This window comes from Neophocaena asiaeorientalis, unplaced genomic scaffold (assembly GCF_003031525.2).
Source record: "Neophocaena asiaeorientalis asiaeorientalis breed wild unplaced genomic scaffold, Neophocaena_asiaeorientalis_V1.1 scaffold447, whole genome shotgun sequence".
Lineage (NCBI taxonomy): Eukaryota > Metazoa > Chordata > Mammalia > Artiodactyla > Phocoenidae > Neophocaena > Neophocaena asiaeorientalis.
In genome coordinates, this window is record NW_020174372.1 from 1,916,473 (window position 1) to 1,943,245 (window position 26,773).

The 26,773-nt window shown below is 35.3% G+C and overlaps 1 protein-coding gene across 1 annotated transcript in view; it reads right to left on the bottom strand.

Annotated features, from left to right (window-relative positions):
• EPC2 (enhancer of polycomb 2) overlaps nucleotides 1-26,773 on the bottom strand; it is a 106,990-nt gene that overhangs the window by 15,773 nt on the left and 64,444 nt on the right. Inside the window, exons 3-7 of the mRNA XM_024756261.1 lie at nucleotides 24,589-24,734; nucleotides 13,537-13,743; nucleotides 7,249-7,397; nucleotides 6,121-6,253; nucleotides 3,147-3,338 (exon numbers count right to left, since the gene is read on the bottom strand). Of these exons, the coding sequence (XP_024612029.1) occupies nucleotides 3,147-3,338; nucleotides 6,121-6,253; nucleotides 7,249-7,397; nucleotides 13,537-13,743; nucleotides 24,589-24,734 (827 nt within the window). The remainder of the gene's footprint in view (nucleotides 1-3,146; nucleotides 3,339-6,120; nucleotides 6,254-7,248; nucleotides 7,398-13,536; nucleotides 13,744-24,588; nucleotides 24,735-26,773) is intronic.

Genomic DNA, 26,773 nt, shown 5'->3' on the forward strand with positions numbered 1-26,773 from the left:
GCTTCACCTATAAGTAGAGATGTTTTTACACAATAACTTTATTTCTCTATAATAAAGCCCAAAACTAGGAAGATAAAAAAGGTTTATGAATAGCCTCCCATCCCCAAAAGCCACAAAGGTCATACATTTCACTCAAAGGGGAGTCCCTTATTTCCCCTCATTTTTATAAATCACTTTTTAAATTTAGCAGATCAGAAGCAGAGAATCAGAAGAGGAAAGAGGACCCGCTAAAAGGTAAGCAGACTGGTTGCAGAGAGAAGTACTAAGCCCACCAGACAGCAAAAGAATACTTTCAAAAAGCTGTCACATATTAAAAAGCATAGGACCAAGTGATACTAGGTCAAATATCCCTACATAATCTGAGTGAACCTCTAGGGCAGCACTGATATATTATACAACAGCAAACTTTATAAATGTCATCAAAAACAGATTAAATGAAATACAAATATACTCTGATATGGCAGGGAAATAATATGGTTTAGATAAATTTCTACCCATAATGGTTAAAATTAAAAAAAAAAAAAGTTTTAGTGCTTAAGTTTCAGTTGTCTTGCAATTTCACTTTGCAGTACATCTCTTTTTCTGACAACGCTGACTCAACCATATTTACTTGCAAATTACCTCACGAATCCCTCTCTTCCTATTTTGAGAGGAAAAATGCTTTCTCCACATTATTTCCAAACTGTGGTAATTACCACTGAGCAGGGTCATCCAGGGGAGAAAGGCATTTGTTTGAGGTTCCAATATACCTCCACCAACACTATGGGGGAGACACAGAAATAGTAAGCTGGGGCTAATTCTTCTTCCTGGGGAACCAAACCCAAACCTGAAATTTGAAAGGAAATCCCAAATGTGAATTTTACACTTTGATTCCTTTACAAATCATCTACCTCTTTTAAAATATATACAGGAGATGTCACAAAGCCTCAGAAATTTTTTGCATCCCTTCCTCCTGACTACCCCAGGAGGGGATTCCAGGATTTGGTCTGAGACATAGGAAGAGAGAGCTGATGTTAGGAGAATCAGAAGCATGATCGAGAAGAGACTGGGTTTTTATTCTGCTCTGCTGCAAGTCAGTTGGAGAAGTCTGGTTAAAATGCTTGTTTTCTTAAGGCTCCCTATTCCTTTGTTCTTGTTTATTGGACAAAGAAGAAGCATATATTATCTTAATTATCTTTTTAGCAATAAAATCCTGATTTTGTAAGAGCTACATTCTAAATAGCTGCCTCACTGAATAATGTCCAACTTTAGGTACATGCCTACCTACAGTTTAGCAACAGGGGGATACCATTATAAAAATTAATGTTGTCAAAGATGTAGTATAGGGACTCAGAGGAACCTAAACGTTTCAAAATGCAATTTCATGTGGGAATGGGGACTATATGAATAAACATATGAATTTAGAACAGAAATGAAGACCCCTTAATAGATGAGGAATATATGACTAGTATGCTGAGTGTGTCTATCAGGATGGATGGACTGATTCTAGCAATAAGGGAAAAGTTTCTACTGGACATAGTATCCCCCTGGCATCATTCTTAAAGGGCTGGGAGTGTATAGCAAAACTTTACTGGCTTTTATAAATGCATTTATCTAACTATGTCATTTCTTACTTAAAATTCTTTACGAACTTCTCAGTATATATAATGTCGATAGAGGCCATTTGCCATCTGACTACTACTCCAGGCATCATTCCGTTCACCTCTCTTCCCCTTTGTGTTTTATGCTCCAGCAATGCCAAACTGCTAGCAGTTCCCTCTAATATGCTGTTTTCTCTGCCTTGAGCCCTTCCCTACATCTTCTACCTGGGAAAGACCTACTACTTGTTCTCTCATTCCTTCAAATGTCATCTAATTAATGTCCCATGACTATTCAAAGCCCTGCCTGAGTCTAACTACATGATCCTCTGACAATTTTAATAAATGATTTCATTTAAGTGCTTTTTAAGGGCATACGAAATTAAACACATTTTTGTGCATTTGTTACAACGCGTATGAATGCTAAAATATTATCTGGGGTAGAAAAACTAAATCATCTACAAAAGAATAAAACTAATATAATCTAGCCAAAGGGGACAAGTTTTATGTAAACTCTAGATTTTAAATAGTTACAACAACAAGGTGTTTTATGAACTGTCTTGATTCCAAACATATCTGTCATTGCTTCCAAACATATCTGTCATGTTGGTTAAAAAAAAAATGTTTTTTAAATCAAGTAAGTCAAAATGTTAAAATATGATAAAGCTTGTTATAGTACTCTCTTTAGGTTGCCTACAACATACGGAAAAGAAAAAAGGAGGGCATTGCTAGATCAGGTGCTAAACAATATATGTTTTAAATTGATCCTTTAATATATAAAATAAGGTCTTGTTTTTTTTTTTTTTTTTTTTTGGGTACGCAGGCCTCTCCCGCTGCGGAGCACAGGCTCCGGACGCGCAGGCTCAGCGGCCATGGCTCACGGGCCCAGCCGCTCCGCGGCACGTGGGATCTTCCTGGACCGGGGCACGAACCCGTGTCCCCTGCATTGGCAGGCGGACTCTCAACCACTGCGCCACCAGGGAAGCCCAAGGTCTTGTTTTAAAGATAGCACATATGAAACAAAAATTAAGATTTTTAAACTGCAAACATTTTGCTATAAAACTGTTGTAATATAACCAAATAATTATTTTCACAAGTTAAAACTTGAACCAGTTCTAAATTTTCTTTAGAATCAAATAGTTATTGCCAAACAAATTAGCAGAATTTACATTAAAAGTTGTAAAATACAATGCTGGTGGAATTATTGTTGGTGAATATTTACAATGATGTATTAAATGTCTTAAAATATTTATAATCTTTAGTTCAGGAATTCCATTTCTAATACTCTATTTTAAATACAGAGGGAAGAGGTAGAGATGCTAATTTTTATAAAAGGGAAAGCTGAAAACCACCTAAATGCTACACAACAGAATAAACTTTATTCAACTGATAGAAAATAACAGAAGCAAATACCATTTCAGTAACATAAATAACGTGGAAACTGTTTATGTCATAACATTAGGTGAAGAAAGCAAGAATCAAAACTCTAAGATGTCAATTATGTTTTAAAATATAGCAATACAAAAGACTAGAGGAAAATGTCTTTAAAAATAGTTTTAAAACAAGCACCTGTGGAAATTCATCTTCATCTGAGCTGTGAAAGTCATACTGCTTAATGTCACTCTTATTGATCACAGGCAGTGTCTCAGGAGCGGGCTGCTGAGACGCTAGCAAAGCCTCTGCTTTAGGCTTCTTTGGGTACTTCTTCTTTTGACGAACCACATCAGAAGCCTCTTCTTTCAAAGACAAATGATGCGGGTGCTGTTTACATGACGATTTTTCCCCCAAAAGGAAGAAATGAAAATCATTTTAGAAAGCATGAAAAACTATACTGCTCTTTAAAAAACATACATTTTTACCCCAGAGGTGATTTTACTTTCTGGTTTTAATATGCAAAAATTATTATGTGACCATAAACTGAAAAATGTTTTGCTTTCACAAATTACAGTGAAAAATAATGATGACACTTAAATTTACTTTTTACATTGTTATCAATACTTAAACTAAGATGCTAATGATTTTTAAAAATTGTTCTATTATGCAATCCAGCATTTAAAAACTATTTAAATTATATTTTAATTTTATTTAAATCTACTAATTAATGATGAAAATTAACAACTTTTTTTTTTTTTTTATAAATTTATTTATTTTATTTTTAAATTTATTTTTGGCTGCGTTGGGTCTTCGTTGCTGCACGCGGTCTTTCTCTAGTTGCGGTGAGCGGGGGCTACTCTTCGTTGCGGTGTGTGGGTTTCTCATTGTGGTGGCTTCTCGTTGTGGAGCACGGGCTCTAGGCACGTGAGCTTCAGCAGTTGTGGCAGGTGGGCTCAGCAGTTGTGGCTCACGGGCTCCAGAGCACAGGCTCAGTTGTTGTGGCGCATGGGCTTAGTTGCTCCGTGGCATGTGGGATCTTCCCGGACCAGGGCTTGAACCCGTGTCCCCTGCATTGGCAGGTGGATTCCTAACCACTGCGCCACCGGGGAAGCCCCAACAACTATTTTTATTTTTAAAATGACTTGAATTAGATTATAAATTCATAAATTCATTTCTATGCTCATTTTCAATTTTTAAAAATGTCTACATGTGGGGTAACTTTTTTGAGACAGATAAGCTTATTAATTAGGAAAAAAACTTCACTTTTTCAAATGAATAATTAATTACTGCCTCAACTGAACAATAATCAAACTGTTCTCAGGTACTCCAGAGTTGAGTGGTGGTATGTGAGAGACCATCTGGCAAAGAGACTGACTGATGGGGTGGGTTCTAGCACCCACCTCTCCTCAACAGAGCAGCTCTGTTTCTGTTTTAACATATTGCCATTCTTTTTTTTTTTTTTTTTTTTCAGTATGCAGGCCTCTCACTGCCGTGGCCTCTCCCGTTGCAGAGCACAGGTTCCAGATGCGCAGGCTCAGCGGCCATGGCTCACGGGCCCAGCCGCTCCGCGGCATGTGGGATCTTCCCGGACCAGGGCACGAACCAGTGTCCCCTGCATCAGCAGGCAGACTCTCAACCACTGAGCCACCAGGGAAGCCCTTGGCATTCTTTTAATAAATAGAGATCTACTACTTTAAAAAGCTTGAAAATGACTGTTCTAAGCATCAAAGTACAAGCACTATGAAAGTGTAAAAATACTGAGGAAGTTATACCTTTCCCCATGTAGCTCAGATTTTTGTAAAAACTACTTTAGGGTCAAAAATGTTACACATGATGAAAATGTTGCTTAAATGCCAAGTTACTGAGATACAAATGGTTTCATACAATGGATGTAGCTATGACATCAAAAAGAAACCCCCAACTTCTCAGAAACTACCTATATTTTAAGGTGGGATGTGTGACAAAGGAAATAATAGTTAACTATGTGAAATAGGGTAGAGCAACAATGGATGCAACCATACTTCTAAAATTAATATTTAAATAGGGTGGGTGTTTAATCTTAAAGATGATCTAAAATAAGAATCAATATATAACAAAGGCTGATTCTGTCAGTAATTTGGGGTTGAGATTTTCATATTCTATGCCTACCAATAATATGTCTTGGAAAAGCATTGATTTATATAAAAAGGATTTTTAAAAATAATGTACAAAATGACATTTATTGTATTGTTTATGGCGAAGCAAGTGTGATTTGAAGGGTAGTGGGCTAGATGCCTGTGATTAATAAGAAAGAACTCTGCTGTTTGAATTGACATGAGTTGAATAATGGAGGCGTCTTCCTGCTCCACATCCTTCCTTGAACTTTGGGAACGAGCCCATGAAAACTGAGGGTTGTGCACATTTTTAAAAGACGAATTTTCCACAAACACCCTAAGTCACTTTTAAAATCTTGCTACACAGTACAGCTCTACTGTCTAAATGCTCAGCCAATAACCTGTTTCTTTTTAAAATCTAAGCTCCTTAAAGGTCTTATTAATTTTTGTATTTCTCAACTGGATACTTTAATATTCACTTGGAACAGTGAATAATGAATAAATATAATTCTTCAGTCTAAGAAACTAAAGTAATTACTAGTGCTCTTTATTAGGAAGAAACTGTGATCCAGAAGTTATAGGACTTTTTCAAGTCAAGATAGATAGCAACTGATAAATGCTGGTTATGGCAATAGTGATGACAAAAAGAATAACTTCCAATAGTCTCAATGAGGAAAGCTTTAATTTTAGATTTTGATGCCTGCCACTATGATGCAGGATTTGCTAAGGCTCGTGATAATAACTAAGCTTTAATTACCCACATTCTATAAAGAAGCAGACAGCATAGTTGAAAGCACACTGTCTTTGATGTTAGACCTAGACTCAAATTTTGAATCTGCCACTTAACAACTTTATGATCTGGAAGTCACATAGAGATAAAAATCTATCTCAAAGGGAAGTTATAAGGATTAATGAATCAACGTGTGTATAAAAAATCCTAGCAAAGTGCTTGGCAAAAAGTAGGAACTCAAGCATGTTAATAACTTTCTTCCTTAACCAAACTATTATAAGACAACTTCAGAAAACAACTGTCTGATCAATACTACCATACATGCTTCTCCCTAGAAGATATTCACCTTAGTTTTACATTCTTGGACTTTGTGATGATTTCCATTATGATGAGTTGCTGGAGTGGCATATAACTCTTTTTCTGATCTATTGATCTTCACTTCATTAAGGATTTCACCACCATAGTCTCCCAAATGATATCTTGAAAAGGAAATAATATATAAGAAAATGTTACAGTTTAAAAATAAAAAAGAAATAAAAAACCAATGATACTTCATTTACTTGGAACACCACTAATCAAACAGAGCCAACAATTAATCAGATTATTCTTTTTTTTTTTTTTTTGCGGTACGCGGGCCTCTCACTGTTGTGGCCTCTCCCGTCGCGCAGCACAGGCTCCGGACGCGCAGGCTCAGCGGCCATGGCTCACGGGCCCAGCTGCTCCGCAGCATGTGGGATCTTCCCGGACCAGGGCACGAACCCGCGTCCCCTGCATCGGCAGGTGGACTCTCAACCACTGCGCCACCAGGGAAGCCCAATCAGATTATTCTTAAGAGAGAAAACTTACGGGAATAAAGAAGCCCATATTTGGGATTTAGTAAAAACAAAACCATCCCCCACCCCCACCCACCTAATCTCTAAGGGACACAGAAGACGGAATCCTCATATGTTTTATATTTTCAAGCACTAGGAAGTGATGTTTAGAATGCTTACCTCAGCAAACACATAAAATTTTGTTAGGTTTAGCACAGTCTACTTAATTATGTAGGAAAAGGATGATTACATCAGAGGATACATTTTCAAAATGCAATGAAACAAGTATTTCCTAACTAATCAGAAAATAAAATCAAATAAACATTTATCTCTCTCAAATTTTGTTTAATAGAAACTTTAATTCAGAGAATTGGATAAAATGATCTCCAAGTTCTTTTCTAAATACAACTCAATGATTCTGCGACAACAAAAAATTACATATAACAGAGGATCTACACTACACACAAAAATATCCCCCAAATTTGCAACCCGAACTGGTAACTTAATCTGATTTTTAAAACAAAAAGGTAGTAATCACAATTTTCAAAAAATGTAGATTTTGTTATATAATCAATTTCAGTTGTTATAAAGCTTAAATTTGGTTACATTTTGCCTATCATTTGACTAAAGCTGTTACTGGTTTGTAATAGTAGCAATGTTACCTTTTTTCCACAACTTCTAAGGTTAAGTGCAATAATTCTCGTTTTGTTTTCTCTCTTCTCTTAATCATTTCCAAAATTGTTATGGCTCTACTAAACTCTCGTCTCAGCTTCAACATCTTTTCATAAGAGGCTTCATCATTCTTACGATTCTATTGAAAATAACAAGTTTAGAAGAATAAATCCAATTGTCCACATTTCCAGCTTCATTCAACGAAATCTTATCAGACCCAAATTCATTCTATAAAAGCAAAATGTTAAAAAATCATCTAAAAAGCAACTACATTAAGAGAACCTATTTAACTCCGAAAATAAAAGTATAAGCAAATATCTCAATAAATATTAAAAAAAAAAAGTTGCCAGCTGTTGTAAAGATGGAATGACATAGAAGGGATAATTCCAATGTAAACAAAATTTTTAAAGTCTGTCTGAAACAAAACCTACTATATCAGAAAAATGCAGTCTTTTCATATTGTTACAAGGTATTTTGCAATGACAGAGGGAAAGAGTTGTCAAATCAAGGTTACCTAAAAATAGCTAAAATGAGAGGCTTATTTGGAGGTTGGACAGTTCAATACACTACAGTGTAAACAATCATAATGATAAGCAAAGCTTCACTTCAGAAACTCAGATATAAAACTGATTATGGGATATAAAGGATCTCAAGGAATCGCATGATCATGCTTCAGTGTAGTAACACCTAATTACAGAGTAAAAAGACATCCAGTGAAAAGTCTGAATTTCATTAGAAGTTCTTACTTTGAACTGTAAGAAGTAACTTGAACTAACTCACAGGTGAAAAGTCCTATCATAACTAGAGAAGGCTCAATTGTAATTAGCAGCATCATTTGCATATAAAAGTAACTGTTAATAAAAATATTTTGTTCAATCAAATATCCACAGAATACTTACTTTATATTAGGCATGGAACGATTTGTTTTAAAATAGACCACTACCACCCCTCATTCTATATGTCTAGACAGACTGCATTTAAGCAAGCTTTCCATACCTGACTTAATAAAGCAATATGACATTAGAAAGAACCCAAAGAAAGCCAGGTTTCATACTGGAGGATTATAAAAGAGAAAATAAAACTTGAGAAAGATTCAAAGTTTTCCTTTTTTCCTTTTGTGTATAGCTACTTGTATTTGAAAATTAATCATCACCTATAAAACATTACCTAAACGAAGTCCCATTAAGGTAGTGCATACTGAATATTAAAAAATACTATGTTAATAAATCATTCTTTTATCTTATCCAAAGGAAATCAATCTTTTTCCCCCTTCAGCAGTACTATGTGAGAAAAGGCAAAAATCTAAAGCATGGTATTAAGCAAATATTTTTTTGTAACCAGACAGCAATAATACCTTCCGAATGAAAAAAAACTAACATTACCAAGAGCAAATATTAAAAGTGCTCACTCTGTACAAAGTATTGCACATGTCCCCTATGCTCAAAAGGCTTAAAGTCTAATAAGAATGAGAGATATACAGATTCAAAAGATGAATAATAATAGCAGCTGAACCAAAAGTGCACCAGAACCTTTTAAGATTGTCCTCCTTTTCACTAAGGGTTCCTCTTGGACTGTATGCTTCTCTCCTTTCTTACTCATTCATTTCCCGCTCTCTTTAGGCCCAAATAACTAGTGTTCCTAATTTTTCTTTACCCCAGTCCTGCCCTCTCTGCTCTACTTTGTAACCTTTTATTGTGAAATAATTTCAGATTACAAAAAAGTTACAAAAAAAGTATAAAGAATTCCCATATATCTTCATTCAGATTCTCCAAAGGTTAATATTTTACACTTGCTTTATGTATCTCTCTCTATGTATGTATCTATGTATGTATGTACATACACATTGTTATGGACCGAATGTTTGCATCTCCTGATAACTCATATGTTGAAATCCTAACTCTCCAATGTGATTTTTATTTGGAGGTAAGGCCTTTGGGAGTCCTGTAGAATGGATTAGTACCCTAAGAGACCCCAGAGAGATCTCTTGCCCCATCTGCCATGTGAGGACACAGCAAGAGGACTATCTATGAAACAGCAAGTGGTCCCTCAATAGTCACCAAATCTGATGGTACCTGGAACTTGGATTTCCCAACCTCCAGAACTGAGAAATAAATGTTTGCTGTTTAAGCCACCCAGTCTAATGTATTCTTGTTACAACAGCTCAAATGAACTAAGACACATATACATGTATATATATAAACACATACACACATATATAAACTAGTAGCAATGGTGTTTTAAATATTTTTCGAGAAAAGTTGAAGATACAATGCTCCTTTATCCCCTAAACACTTTAATATATATTTTCTAAAAACAATGATAATCTCTTATACAATCACAGTACCATTATCGAAATCAGAAAATTAACATTGATATAAAAACTATTACTTAACTTACTGACTTTATTCATATTTTGCCAATTGTCCCATTAATGTCCTTCACAGCAAGAAATAGTTATATACATGTTTTATACATTTATATAATGTTGCTATAAAGGACATTAATAGGACAATAATAACTTTATTATTAAAATTCATTAATAGTAATAAATTCTTTTTCCTGGTCTAGGACCCGATTCAGGATTAAAATTGCGTTTAGCTGTCATGTCTCTTTACTCTCCTATAATTTGGAATAGTTCCTCTGTCTTTCTATGGTGATCATAACCTTGATAGTTTCAAAGAGCAGAAGCCATTTATTTTTGTAGAATGTTCCTAAATTTGGGTTTCTTTGATGTTTTTCCACAATTAAATTCATGTTGCAAACTTTTGGTAGGACCATCACAGAAGAGATACTGTGTCTCTCACTCAGCATATCAGGAGTTAAAATGATACCTATTTGTCCCATTACTGCCCCATTGATCACTTGATTAAGATGGTGTTTGCCAGATTTCTCTAGTCAAATTAGTATTTTTCCTTTTTTAATTAAAAAGTATGCTGTGGGACTTACATAAGCATCTTGTTTCTCATCAAATTTCCCCCATCAGTTTAGCTTCCATTAATTCTAACTTTTGCCAGAAACAATTGCTACTATGGTGGTTGCCAAATGGTGATTTTTGAACTCCATCATCCCACTGACATTTATAAGTTGGAAATCTATGGTAAGGAAAAGTGTTCTCTTTCATCTATCTATCAATCAATCAATCAATTAATCACCTACTTATCCATCTATCCATCCATCCATTTATATCAGTATAGACTCATGGGTTACTTTATGGGTTATAATCCATTACTCTCCTTATTTTGGCATACAAACTTGCACACATCTGATCAGCAGGGTCACCCTTTAAGCTGGCTCCTGAGGCCTTCTAACATGGCTCCAACATTCTTCAATCACATTCTTATATTCTGGCAAAGCAGAATGTTCCAAGCTTATCTTTATGCTTTCCTAGCACCAGACCTAAAATCATTTTTCTAAGGAGTCCTGGTTCCCTTTAATGGAAAATAGTATTTAAAATCAAGATTTACATGCTAGTGTAATTGCTTCTATATACCCTCTTGCAAACAGAGCTAGGAAATAAGCCTGTAATATATTTATGTACATACCCATGCATAGATCTATATCTATTTCTAGCTATATCAATATTAAAAACTGTAAGTTCATACTGACATCTTTTCTGTGCTTTTAAGATGGCCCTACTCCCTATATTCAAATCTACTCAATTCCCTTTACCCTTCTTCACAACTGTCTCTGCTTGGAGCAAATTCCTGTCTTCTTGTTCCAGTTACATATTATAGTTCTGACCAACTGCCAAATCTATAGGGAAGTGGTTTTCAAACTGCTGTAATTTAGAGTTAACTATAGATCTTTTTAAACCAAGGCTAACTCACGAGTGATTGTTATGTGCAGCCAGACTGAGAACCACTACCCTGGAAGTTTCCTCTCCTAACTATCTTGCCACACAGAGGGAGGAGAGAAGGCACAAACGCTAACAGTTTTACCTATGGGGTTAAACATATGAACGTATATGCTGATTCAAGACTTCCCAGTCAGTGCACTCAGAGATGCTGGTACCTTAACACCATGTCATTTGAGAATGTCCTAAAGCACTTAAGCACTCCCAAACTAAACATTAGTTTAATGATTAAAATTAAATTATAGACTTCCAAGCAAATATTTCAGAAGTCCTTTACTCTAGCTTTTGCATCAGCTATATAAATGTTTTTACGTTTGTGGGAATAGAAAAGGAAGCAGAGGACCTCTGTTAGCTGGTATTCATTTTTGCATATCTCAATGCCTGACCACCTCCTGAACACCTAGGGTGTCCACTCTCGATTGCTTTCCTAACTTTCTCATTTTAAAACTCACAGACATTTCTAAGCAGCAAGAGTGTACATGAAGGGGAATAGTTTTTGGTCCCATAACTGAAAACAGAGAGGAATAAAAATACCATTGGAAAAGAAAATATACCACCTTGGAGAGGAAGATGAAAATAACAGGTAAGAGAAAGGGTAGGAATCAGAGTGTCAGGAAAATGCTGGCCTAGTTATTACACAATGGAGAAATGCCTAAACACAGGAACCTATTTCTAGCAATTCTCAAAACACACTGGTTAGAAAATAGTGATTTAACCTATTTAAGAATAAAACACATTTAAACATTTGTAATATTGTTTATATGTCAATAAATACTGATAATTTTAAGTACTTCATACCCATTCACTAAAAGAAGCCCAACAGTACTTTTCCTTCAAAAGACATTGCTCTAAGTCTATCTTTTGCAATACATCTGAATCAATTACATTTCTTTTAAAAAGTAACTGGAAGTTCAGATTTTTTCAATAATCCACATAAACCTCTCCTTCCTCATGTCCATATTTATAAAGCTTTACTGTATTTACAAACTCATCTCATTATAGTCTTTTCTAAACAATGCACTAAATCTTCAAGAAACAGCTAATATTTCCTTAGCTAAGAACCAAAACACCAAACTGAAAATTCAGTCTGGGTTAGGAAATGTCATACACAATTGGGAAATCCAAGAAAGAGTTATAAAAACTCCGGTTGTTAACCAGTAGGGAAGTTTCCCCTATAATGTACTATCCCTGGCAGCTGTTATGCTTCACAGCTGTTATATTAACAGCTGACAAGGACAAGCATTCAAGAGAATGAGAAAGCATTCTCATTCAGGAGAAACAGGAATCCACAGAAAATGCTTTGCCTCCAATTATAATTCCTCATGGTTTTTACATTTATATGTTCCTAATATTCTGCAATGTTAGAGAATGTGTTACCATGTCTGATGTTTACCGTTAATTATGAGAAATGAAAGGCAGTGACTACCAGTCTGAAATAATGCTTTCTTCTATACCGTAACATTTCACAGCCTGAGACCCCATTTCTCTTAAAATTCTGGCTCATCTTGCTTCTGAAAGCCAGATTAGGACAAGTTTGTCAATGCGAAATCTGACACAACCGACAACTCAGAAAAGGAGAAAAAGGTTCCATTGTGTTACTTGTGACTGTTAGCAGAACAGGCTTGAAAATGAACCTTTCCCAACTTCCCATGATCCCACAGTAGTTAGAGGGAGTAAAGTCCATTTCCACATGCATGATTTAGAATATGGTTTCAAAGGAACTCTTAAGCTTCCCAAACAGAGGATATGTATAGAATGTACAGTTTACTGAAGAATTCAAAACTTCAGAGTTTTCTTCCTAACACGAATTTCCTCACATCACTTCAACTGCAAGCCTAAAATGGTATAACCAATAGATTTATAAAGCCCATAGGTATTAAATAAACATTGCAAACAACTAGGGGATAGAAGCTACTGAATAGCAGGCTTTCTAATATAAAGTTCAACAATGTCATTAGCTTCTCTTTATATTCGAATTACTGAAAATTACTCAAGCTATCAGCAAAAAAAAAAAATATTGGTCTTAAATACTATCAAGGTACATTCAGTTAAATCTAATTTGCATATTACCTTTCGTCCTTTTTTTTTTAAACATCTTTATTGGAGTATAATTGCTTTACAATGGTGTGTTAGTTTCTGCTTTATAACAAAGTGAATCAATTATACATATACATATGTTCCCATATCTCTTCCTTCTTGCGTCTCCCTCCCTCCCACCCTCCCTATCCCACCCCTCTAGGTGGACACAAAGCACAGAGCTGATCTCCCTGTGCTATGCGGCTACTTCCCTCCAGCTATCTATTTTACGTTTGGTAGTGTATATATGTCCATGCCACTCTCTCACTTTGTCACAGCTTACCCTTCCCCCTCCCCATATCCTCAAGTCCATGCTCTAGTAAGACGCAGGCCTACTAGAGCATATTACCTTTCGAGTTTGCATTTTCTCTGTTCTCCTCCTAAAGGCAACATAAGGGTCATTGTTGGTAGAGCCATCTCTTTTCTCTTGTTTTATCTGAGGAATGAGGGATGGTCCCCTGCAGTTTTTACGTTTTCTCACCCAGTAGTCATATACAGCTTTAATAAGGTAATCATCTTCGTTTAGCAGCAGTTTTGCTTCTTGAAGTGTTACAAGCTAAATAAAAAATAAAAAATGTCATCAACTACAATGCTTAAAAAAAATTAAAATTAAACTATACCTACAGGAAAAAATGTGATCAGTCTAACAATTATGATCAGATATGATGGCAGAAAACACAATTCAAACGAAGACTTTATTAAGATTTACCAAAATTAGAAATTTGCCCTAAGACGTAGTGCGTTCCACCACTTAAAATATTTAAGAAGCCTGGATTAATGGTAAGACTACAACAGATTTATGACTCAGGAAAGTCTTGAACTGGAAGACATCCAGGGTCCTTCAAAATTCTGATATTCTGGGATTCCACACATTGGAGGATCTACTAGTTTTCAATAGTCTACTAGCTTCTTTCAGTGTTTTTGTTTTTCAACAGAAACTAGAATTTACAGGTGATTTCTTTTTACCTCCCTCCAAAATAAACTATGAATATTTTCCAACGTATTGCAACTAAATAAACACGTGCCTCCTTTGAAATTGAAAAGGACAAACTTAGCATGTTTCCAGAAGTCTCAACACTATGCAATCTTGAATTTCTTGTACCAGTTACATATATAAACAATTCCTCTAACAATCCTTGTTCTAAACACTCATTTTGTTAATGACATTGTCATGTCTGGGACAGTGGCATCTCAGGGATCTATTTCTCCTTTATCAGTGCAGCCAATATATGCTGACATTATCTCAAAGTAAAGTTTGTAGAAATTTGCTTGGTCACATCTGTTTCCTTGCTCCTTGTGAAGATCAGAGAGGCTAATCAGCTTTAGTAAGATGGATTAGGGGTTACACATATCCATTTATAGTGAAGCTTAGAAAAAGATTATGGAGTTTTAGAGCTGTGAACCCTTACTGAAGTGATGCTATCCCAATCTTTTTACTTTTATCATTCTAGGGATTAAGATTCATTTTCAAAACAAATTGAGATATCTCCTAAAAACTTGGAAATGAGGGGAAAATTTTTATCACTGAAATTTTAAGATCAACATACTAATCAATTTGCAGGTTGTAGGAATTCATTTGAAGAAAGCATGACTTAGCAAATAAATTTTTGCTATGATCTGACTTCTCATATTGGTATAACTTCATGGAATAAATGTAATAATCACTTGGACTTCCAGTCCTATGATGGTGCTTACTAAAGCTAATTAGTTGGTTTCTTATTATAATTTGGCTGCCAAGATGGTTTGACCACAGGAAGAGAATACAGACGGTATCAACTCAAGTATTCTAGTCCACATGACAATAAAATTATAAGTGCCCATTCTTTGGTTTATTCAAAGTCTCAGTGGAGTCAGCTTAACTGCATCTAAGATGCCGAGTAACTTGACCTTTAAAGTGGAAAGCCGGAGCCTGAAACATGAGATCAAACCAAAAGAACCAATATTTCCAAACATCAACTTTAAGTGAACACTCTCCCACTGTTAGCTGAAGTTCTCTGGAATGGTGATGTGTACCTCCAAAGTCTACAAGGACGGTGGCAGAATAAAAATAGAGCTTTCTGGATCTAACAAAATTCCACCAAATGCTTAGAGCATAGCATAACTGGTAGCTCTCATGTGCTCTGGGGACCAAAGGGAAACAATGCTGTGATATGCTATACGTGCTTCAGCTGTTTGGTCATTCTGCTTCTGATAAAATTTTATAACCTTCACTAATTAAATCAAGAACTTAATCTAACCTTTGAGTGGGGAGGAAGATAATCTCTTTCCTTCAACCAGCAGAGCAGTGGTGAGTTTCTTATATAACAACATTATCAAAATAACACTGCTTCCTATCTTCCTGCAGGAGGTGTCAGGAGATTAAAACACTGCCTCAGATTTTCTTCCCTGGTGCTTCTTGCCCCTGCTTTCAGGAATGTCCTTCTGCCTGGTGCTTAAGTACCCTCTTTATATCTGAGGTAATAAGAATTCAATACACAGTTTAAACATCCTGACATTACTTTCCTATGTTAGCTGTAAGTCAACAACTGCTGGTTTTATATTGTCACATGGCCAATTTTTATTTTATTGGATAATTTTGGTTTTAGTCATTCTGTAAAACTTATCTTTAGCTATTCTAGGGCAACTAGTATCAGTGCCTCTTTGCTATCATGGTGACAGCATCAATTTGAGTGGACAAGAACTATTTACAGAGACAGTAGTCACAAATTATGTGACATGATTAAAAATCCACAAAAATCAGAATCCTACTACTTTTATACCTAAGGAAAAAGTTCTGCCATTTAGCATTTCATCTACTAGAAAGCAGTAGAAACCAGTATTCAAGTGGCAAAGGGGTCTGTGATAAATTTATTATTTCCAAGACAGCTCTGACTTACTTTATTTACTTATTTTGGGGGCTTAGGGATAGGAGATAAAAATTCTTCTTTTTCTAGACTGCAACAAGCTCCATCATTTAGTTTGCTTATATACAAAACTCATGGTCTAGCAATTTCAATAAATGCACAAATTTAATACACAAATGAATAAATTACATGTAAAAATGAATGCTTTTACATACAAAATAGCCAAATAAGCAGTAAGTAGTTAATAACTACTATCAGCCCATCATTTGTGCTACAGGTTGTGGGGAAGATAACAAAAAAAACTTTAAGACAAATCCAATACTTAAAGAAACTTACAGTATGGGAATTAAGGTTAGACAAATACAAATTAAACAATAAGAGAACGTAAAAACTTTGCAACTGAGTATTAGTGCAGTAAGATAGAGGACACAGTCACAAAATACTCCATCTGAGAGTGCCTGTGTTGGCAGCTTACGGTACAAGAATAACTTCTGAGGATAGATACCAAAGGAAAAGAACAAGAGGTAGAGGAGCAAAGGAAGAGGAGATGAAGAAACAAGAAGAATCAGGAAAGATGGAGGTCAATAAATCCGATACTACAGGGATATTAAGTAGGACGCAGACTAAAAAGAGACTCCTGGATGATAATTAGGAGGCCATCAGTGACCTTAAACAGTGCAGTATCAGTAAACTAAAATGGACTAAAAGGTAAACAATATGGTTTATCTTTTGAAAATTTAACTGTGACTTAATAAAAAAGGAGAGATGTAGGGTAGTAGTTTATTGAAAATTTAGGGACTAAAGGAAAAGGATTTCAAAAACCCACAAGATCCTGAGTTTTGGGAGTCACTGGAGAGAGAATGAATACAGTATAGGATCATCTGGAGTTAAGAGAGTAAGTTAAGTTTTGAAAAGGTTAAACTTGAGAGGTCTGTGGACCATCTAGATGGAGATGCCAACAGTCAGCGCAAAAAGAGAAAAAAGAAAATCCTGCGGCTTGAGAAAGTGGTCAAGGCTAAAGGCATAGGTATTACTATAACCACAAAAATGCTCGATGAGGTGATATTACCCCTCAAAATAATCAGGACAAGAATACCAAGAACAGAATTTCAAGAAACCCTGATGTTTGCAGGAGTTGAATGAAACGGAGTCAGTAAAAGAAAATTAGAAGGAATGGTCATAAAAAAATCATAAGAAAACCAAAAGGGAATGAATTGTATTCAAAAGAACAAAGGTGAGGACAATTTGAAGAAATAAGGAGATCTCAAATAAGACAAAGGATGGGAACTGAAAATAATCACAGACTTTGGCAACAAGAGTTTTCAATAATGACTTCATTGCAATAGTCTCCACAGAATAATGCCAGCAGAAGCTTCTGCCCCAGTCCATCTTTTATGTCTTTCTCTACCAACTTAATAAATATTGGTTTAACCACACACTTGATTCCTTGCCCTGGGATCTGGTACTATCCTAGCCCCCAAAAAGAGAAAATAAAGAACTCCATGAATCCCCCAGATCAGACACTTGGAATGAGGGGAGGCTTTTGCTATCTTTAATCCTTGGTTCTATTAATAAGACAATTTTCTTGTTCCTATAACAAAGCCTTCACCTTAATCTCCTCTGCAGAAAGCAGATGCTATCAAGCTCTGAGAACCTAGCCAGTTGTTTTAGAGTCTGGAAGCTTGCCACTGAGCAAAGAGAACTAAAATAGGATGGTGCTGATTATAGTGCATAGTTAATTTACTGTTTACATGCTTTTTGTTTATCTTGTACCCACTTAGATGATAAGCTTCACAAGGGCAGAACTTCTGTCACTTGTCTTGCTCACCTGAGCACTAAATAAATATTACTAACTGAATGAAAAAAAGCAAATTACAGAACACACAGAAGAAGGCTTCTGATGATATAATTTCAACCACCATGAGAATTTTGGAGCAATCATGGAAAACAGAAGAAATGCCAAAAGTCTGATCAAGCCTAGGTTTGCTAGGAAAATTTACACATAAAGAAGAAAAACTGAAATTATATCTGATGCCAGTGATCAAAATCCTAGGAAAACTGTGAGCACTAATTATAATGAGTATCAATTTGATAATTAAACAAATTTCCAATAAAAAAAGACAATCCCTCAAAAAACAAATTAAGTTGAATTTTACAAACTTCAGTATTAATGTACTTTTTTGGACAGTACACTAGATATTACTTTCCATCTAAATGGGGGACGGGTCCCATCCAAAACAATGAGATGACAAAAAAATATGCTACGGACGAAGGAGCAAGGTAAAAACCTACAAGACCAAATAAATGAAGAGGAAATAGGAAACCTACCTGAAAAAGAATTCAGAGTAATGATAGCAAAGATGATCCAAAATCTCGGAAATAGAATGGAGGCATGGATTCAGAAAATACAAGAAATCTTTAACAAAGACCTAGAAGAACTATAAACAACAAACAAAAGGGGATGAACAACACAATAACTGAAATGAAAAATACACTAGAAGGAATCAATATTAGAATAACTGAGACAGAAGAGCAAATAAGTGAGCTGGAAGTATGGTAGAAATAACTGAGGAAGAGCAGAATAAAGAAAAAAGAATGAAAAGAGAATTGAGGACAGCTTCAGAGACCTCTGGGACAACATTAAATGCACCAACGTTCAAAGTATAGGGGTCTCAGAAGAAGAAGAGAAAGAGAAAGGGTCTGAGAAAATATCTGAAGAGATTATAGTAAAAAACTGCCCTAACATGGGAAAAGAAAGAGCCACCCATGTCCAGGAAGCACAGAGTGTCCCATACAGGATAAATCCTAGCAGAACACAGCGAGACACATATTAATCAAACTAACAAAAATTAAATTCAAAGAAAAAAAAATTAAAAGTGGCAAGGGAAAACAACAAATAACATACAAAGGAATCCCTCTAAGGTTATCAACTGATTTTTCAGCAGAAACTCTGCAGGCCACAAAGGAGTGGCAGGATATATTTAAAGTGATGAAAGGGAAAAACGTACATCCAAGATTGCTCTACCCAGCAAGGATCTCATTCAGATTTGATGGAGAAATTAAAAGCTATACAGACAAGCAAAAGCTAAGAGAATTCAGCACCCCAAACCAGCTTTACAGCAAATGCTAAAGGAATTTCTCTAGGTGGGAAACACAAGAAAAAGACCCACAAAAGTAAACCCAAATCAATTAAGAAAATGGTAATAGGAACATACATATTGATAATCACCGTGAATGTAAATGGATTAAATGTGGCAACCAAAAGACACAGACTGGGTGAATGGATACAGAAACAAGACCTGCATACATGCTGTCTAGAAGAGACCCACTTCAGATGTAGGAACACATACAGACTGAAAGTGAGGGGATGGAAAAAGATATTCCATGCAAATGGAAATCACAAGAAAGCTGAAGTAGCAATACTCATATCAGATAAAATAGACTTTAAAATAAAGAATGTTACAACAGACAAGGAAGGACACTACATAATGATCAATGGATCAATCCAAGAAGATATAACAATTATAAATATTTATGCACCCAACATAGGAGTACCTCAATACATAAGGCAACTGCTAACAGCTATAAAAGAGGAAATCGACAATAACACAATAATAGTGGGGGACTTTAACACCTCACTTAGACCAACGGACAGATCATCCAAACAGAAAATTAATAAGGAAACACAAGCTTTAAATGACATAATAGACTAGATAGATTTAAATGATATTTATAGGACATTCCATCCAAAAACAGCAGATTACACTTTCTTCTCAAGTGTGCATGGAACATTCTCCAGGACAGATAACATCCTGGGTCACAAATCAAGCCTCAGTAAATTTAAGAAAATTGAAATCGTATCAAGCATCTTTTCCAACCACAACGTTATGAGATTAGAAATCAATTACAGGAAAAAAACTGTAAAAAAAACATAAACACATGGATGCTAAACAGTGCACCGCTAAATAACCAAGAGATCACTGAAGAAATCAAAGAAATGAAAATATTTCTAGAAACGAATGACAATGAAAACACGATGGCCCAAAACCTATGGGATGCAACAAAAGCAGTTCTAAGAGGGAAGTTTATAGCAATTCAATCTCACCTCAAGAAACAAGAAAGTATCAAATAAACAATCTAACCTTACACCTAAAGCAACTAGAAAAAGAAGAACAAAGAAAAACCAAAGTTAGTAGAAGGAAAGAAATCATAAAGATCAGAGCAGAAATAAATGAAATAGAAATGAAAACAATAGTAAAGATCAATAAAATTAAAATTTGATTTTGAGAAGATAAACAAAATTGATAAACCTTTAGCCAGACTCATCAAGAAAAAAAGGGAGAGGAACTCAAATCAATAAAATTAGAAATGAAAAAGGAGAAATTACAACAGACACCACAGAAATACAAAGCATGCTAAGAGACTACTACAAGCAACTCTATGCCAATAAAATGGACAACCTGGAAGAAATGGACAAATTCTTAGAAAGGTATAACCTTCCAAGAGTGAACCAGGAAGAAACAGAAAATATGAACAGACCAATCTTAAGTAAGGAAATTGAAACTGTAATTAAACATCTTCCAGCAAACAAAAATCCAGGACAAGATGGCTTCACAGGTGAATTCTATCAAACAGTTAGAGAAGAGTTAACACCTATTCTTCTCAAACTCTTCCAAAAAAACTGCAAGGCCACCATCACCCTGATACCAAAACCAGACAAAGACATCACAAAAAAAGAAAATTACAGACCAATATATCTATCACTGATGAACACAGACGCAAAAACCCTCAACAAAGTACTAGCAAACAGAATCCAACAGCACATTAAAAAGAGCATACACCGTGATAAAGTGGGATTTATCCCAGAGATGCAAGGATTCAATATATGCAAATCAAACAATGCAATACACCATATTAACAAATTAAAGAATAAAAACCATATGATCATCTCAATAGATGCAGAAGAAGCTTTTGACAAAATTCAACACCCACTTATGATAAAAACTCTCTAGAAAGTGGACACAGAGGGAACCTACCTCAACATAATAAAGGCCATATACAACAAACCAACAGCAAACATCATTCTCAATGTTGAAAAACTGAAAGCATTTTCTCTAAGCTCAGGAACAAGACAAGGTGTCCACTCTCGCTACTATTATTCAATAGTTTAGGAAGCCCTAGCCACGGCAATCAGAGAAGAAAAAGAAATACAAATTATAAAATATGAAGTAAAACTGTCACTGTTTGCTGATGACATGATACTATACATAGAAAATCCTAAAGATGTCACCAGAAAACTACTAGAACTAATCGGTGAATTTGGGAAGGTTGCAGGCAGGATACAAAATTAAGGCACAGAAATCTCTGGCATTCCTATACACTAACAATGAAAGACCAGAAAGAGAAATTAAGGAAACAATCCCATTTACCACTGCAACAAAAAGAATAAAATACCTAGGAATAAACCTATGTAAGGAGGCAAAAGACCTGTATGCAGAAAACTATAAGACACTGATGAAAGAAATCAAAGACAATGCAAACAGGTGGAGAAATATAACATGCTCCTGGATTGGAAGAATCAGTATTGTAAAAATGACTATCCTACCCAAAGCAATCTACAGGTTCAATGCAATCCCTATCAAATTACCAATGATATTTTTCACAGAACTAGAACAAAAAATTTTACAATTTGTATGGAAACACAAAAGACCCCGAATAGCTAAAGCAATCTTGTGAAAGAAAAACGGAGCTGGAGGAATCAGGCTCCCTGACTTCAGACTATACTACAAAGCTACAGTAATCAAGACAGTATGGTACTGGCACAAAAACAGAAATATAGATCAATGGAACAGGATAGAAAGTTGAGAGATAAACCCACACACCTATGGTCACCTAATCTATGACAAAGGAGGCAAGAATATACAATGGAGAAAAGACAGCCTCTTCAATAAATGGTGCTGGGAAAACAGGACAACTACATGAAAAAGAATGAAATTAGAACACTACCTAACACCATACACAAAAATAAACTCCAAATGGATTAAAGACCTAAATGTAAGACCAGACACTATAAAACTCTTAGAGGAAAACATAGGAAAAACTCTCTTTCACATAAATCACAGCAAGATCTTTTATGACCACCTCCTAGAGTAATGAAAATAAAAACAAAAATAAGCAAATGGGACCTAATTAAACTTAAAAGTTTTTGCACAGCAATGGAAACCATAAATAAGATGAAAAGACAATCATGGAATGGGAGAAAGTATTTGCAAATGAAGCAACGGACAACGGATTAATCTCCAAAATATACAAACAGCTCATGCAGCTCAATATCAAAAAAACAAACCACCAAATCAAAAATGGGCGGAAGACCTAAATAGACATTTGCAGATGACATGACACTATACATAGAAAAGAAGAAGACATATACATGGCCAAGAGGCACATGAAAAGATGCTTAACATCACTAATTATTAGAGAAATGCAAATCAAAACTACAATGAGGTTATCACCTCACACGGGTCAGAATGGCCATAATCAAAAAATTTACAAACAATAAATGCTGGAGTGGGTGCAGAGAAAAGGAAACCCTCTTGCACTGCTGGTGGGAATGTAAATTGATACAGCCACTGTGGAAAACACTATGGAGGTTCCTTAAAAAACTAAAAATAGAACTACCATATGGACCCAGGAATCCCACTCCTGGGTATACCATGAGAAAACCATAATTCAAAGAGACTCATGTACCCCAGTGTTCATTGCAGCACTATTTACAATAGCCAGGACATGGAAACAACCTAAAGGTCCATTAACAGATGAATGGATAAAGAAGATGTGATACATATATATAATGGAATATTACTCAGCCATAAAAAGAAATGAAATTGGGTCATTTGTAGAGATGTGGATAAACCTAGCATCTGTCATACAAAGTTAACTAAGTCAGAAAGAGAAAAACAAGTATCGTCTATTAACGCATATATGTGGAATCTAGAAAAATGGTACAGATGAACCTATTTGCAGGGCAGGAATAGAAACGCAAACACAGAGAACGGACGAGTGGGCACAGTGGAGGAAGGGGAGGGTGGGATGAATTGGGAGATTAGGTTTGACATAAATACACTATCATGTGTAAAACAGATAGCTGGTGGGAACCTGTTGTATGGCACAAGTAGCTCAGCTTGGTGTATAACTGAATCACTTTGCTGTACAGCAGAAATTAACACAACATTGTAAATCAACCATACTTCAACAGAAAACTTATTTTAATTTAAAAAAATGGGGTCAGGGGAGACTGGTAGAAAGGCTAAAAATGCAAGAAAGTTACTTTACAATGGAAAAGTTTGGGAAATGTTCTGAAGAGTTGGTAATGCCTCAGGGATTTAAAGGACTTACTTGGAAGTTGGGGGGAAAATAATGAATTTGTATAGGTAAACAAGTGAAAACTTTTAACAGTCTAGTGTAAAAAGCTTATTTATTTATAGTGGTAACTTCTTACTATATTAATAAAAATTAGCATATTAATATACCACAGAGGTACACCAACAATTATTTTTTAAAATAGTTTTAAAATGTAATTGTAATATCATCACATGCCCATTATAGTAAATTTTGGAAAATACAGAAAAATAGAATAAGAACATAAAAATCACCCATAATTCCAGCACCTAAATATAACCATTGTTGGCATTTTGTTGTACATTCTTGTTCTTCTATGCACATGTAGAAATGCTTTAAACAAACCTTCAATAATTCTGTGTCCTGTTTTTGAAATCTCACATTATATAATGATCAACTTCCTGTGCCACTAGATACTCTTCAAAATAACAATTTTTAATGGTTGTATGATATTCCATCCTACAGACAACTTATAAGTTATTCTTAACAACCCTGTTCAGAAATCTTTGACACCTTCACTAATTATTTTTCTTGGGAATGATTCCTAGAGGTAGGACCACGAAATCAAAAGGTATAAACATTTTAAGGTTCCTGACATATGCTGCCTGTTTCCCAGAAGGAACATACCATTTTAAATTCTCTATACCATACATAGAATGTCCCATTAAAGAAAATTCTTTTTTACTTTGTGAATAATTTTTCCTTCACTTAAAATTTTAAATAATATATAAATAAGTAAAACTAAAGTACATTTTAAATAATAAGAATACCTTAATATAAATCTGAGTAACTGAATTGGTATGAGGTGTCTACCTAAGACACCCAGCCAAGCAGTTAAGTTACTGAGGCACCAGAAAGACAGCTCCATGAAAAGGATCAAGAAGATATTATAAGAATGTAACTAGTATTAGTTTTATATCCAAATAAGAAAAAAGTCGGAATCGTACTCTTCATGCTCCTATTCAAAGAAAGTACGCTTAAGTATTCCTTAAGGAATATTGAACTGTCAAGGAATATTGTAAATAGAAATTCTAGGATCTCAGGAAAAGAAATTCAAGAGACAGTAAAACATAATATACTCAGGTCCAAAGAAAATGCAAAACAAAGCTGCTAATTAGATTAACTGTTAATACAAGAGACATTTTTACAAGGTACAGTACCTGATTAGAACTGGCTTTTTCAAGTCTGTCAATCATAATTTCAAATTGCAAAGGCTTAATTTCCATCTTTCTGTTAAGTCTATTTAATAAGGTCTCATCTTCTGAATCCATATCATAATCTGGTTGTTCGTTGTCTAGATTAAAGGCTAGAAAAGAAAAAAAAATTCTTCAAACTCAGGAGAAATCATGGAGTTATATAGAGTTTATATTCAACCACAGGATACTCCCAAAGCATAAAGCATTGACCAAAGAGGAGTTCACGAGCAGACATCAAAAAATTGGTTTTAGAGATTCTGTTGAAGAAAAAATAAATTTTAATTCACATATGATTTAAAGTTTCACAGAACAGTAAAAACAGCAACTAGAATTTTTTATTTTAAAAATAAAGGGTCACAAATATATATATTAAAATATAAAGTAGCAATTATAAAAAAAGATATTTATTCACATGGTAGTTGGGAGCATAAAGAGAAGCTATGGAACTAAATTAACAGTCCAGAAATAAACTCAAGTATAAAATATATGATAGGAATGGCATTTCAAATCACTGGAGATAAAACAGATTTAAACAAACAAACAAAAAGAGGTGCTGGCCTGACAGACTAGTTTTCTTTAAAAATAAATAAATAAAATTAACATTTGCAACATTATAGATGGACCTGAGGGCGTTATGCTAAATAAGTCAGAGAGAGACAAATAATGTATGATCTCACTTCTATGTGGAACCTAAAAAACAACCCAAACTCATAGAAAGAGATCAGACTTGTTACCAGAGGCAGAGGGTGGGAGGAAAGGGAAACAGAGAAAGGTGGAGGAGGAAGAGTATGAAAGATAAGCAAAAATTGATAGGAAAGTATAATTTTCAAAATTTCACTTTTTTGGGGTACAGTTTCTTCTCTTGGCTATCTCTCAGGCTTTATCATCCATTAACAAAGAGAACAACCAATATGTTACATTATCAAGAGATACTGCTTGGAATATTCTTAGGGATGTGAGCTAACAGCAAGAAATATGCTATTTAAAATGAAATCTTCTTTAAGGATTGCCTAGCTCTGAAAAGTTGAATTCTGAATGTGCCCAGAAATTTATTTCTGGGCCCCTGAAGTCAACTGCTTCTTTTTATGAACTGACAAAAATCAGCATGAGGTACTCACTAATATTTAGAATGGACCAGTATAATTTGATTTACATTAGTACTATAAAAAGTATAGACATTCCTGCTATAACATGATATATGAGTTCCTCAAAAAAAAAATCCTCTATATGCAAAATTGTACACCAAAAATAACAGGCTTATGTAAAATCTATGTAACTTTGTGTTATCAGAGTCCAAGCAAACCATAAACGTTACAGTAGATGGCCACGTCTACTACCTCAAGGGATACTAAAAATGCACAAAAATAACAGAATGGAATTGCTGGCTTGTGGATACTGAAAGAACACAGACTGTAAGGGAACTTGGCGCGTTGGGGCTCCAGCAGGAAATGCAACCTGCCCCTATATGAGAGCTGTGCAAGGCTAGGGGGTATACCTTTCTGGGAAAGGCATCTTAGGTGCAGGCACTCATTTTTAATTTTTTTTTTTTTGCGGTACACGGGCCTCTCACTGTTGTGTCCTCTCCCGTTGCGGAGCACAGGCTCCGGACGCGCAGGCTCAGCGGCCATGGCTCACAGGCCTAGCCGCTCCGCGGCATGTGGGATCTTCCCAGACCGGGGCACGAACCTGTCCCCCCTGCATCGGCAGGCGGACTCTCAAGCACTGCGCCACCAGGGAAGCCCTAAGTTTTTTAATATAGAGTTGAAAGGACTCTTTCCATGTTGAGCAGTCAAGGAAAAGCCTTTGCTCCTCCCTACTGAAGATTTTAATCCTTCTGTTGCTATTCCAGCCCCCTCTGGCAAAGAAAAATCATAGAAGAACCAGGACAACTTCCATGTAGTACTGACCTCATTCCCCCCTTTTATTGATTGTTGTTGAGCTAATTGGTATCATAAACACTTGTGCAGAGTAGTCTGTACAGCAAATGTGTATTACTAAGGACAAAAGTAATAATTTTATCCAGATCACCTGTCCTGATATTATTTTTCTTATAAAATCCTAAATGATACAGATTCCCCACGTCATAGCTCTTTTTGTAATGAATGAGATATTGTTTATAAATCTACCAATTGATAAATAAATGAGAGAA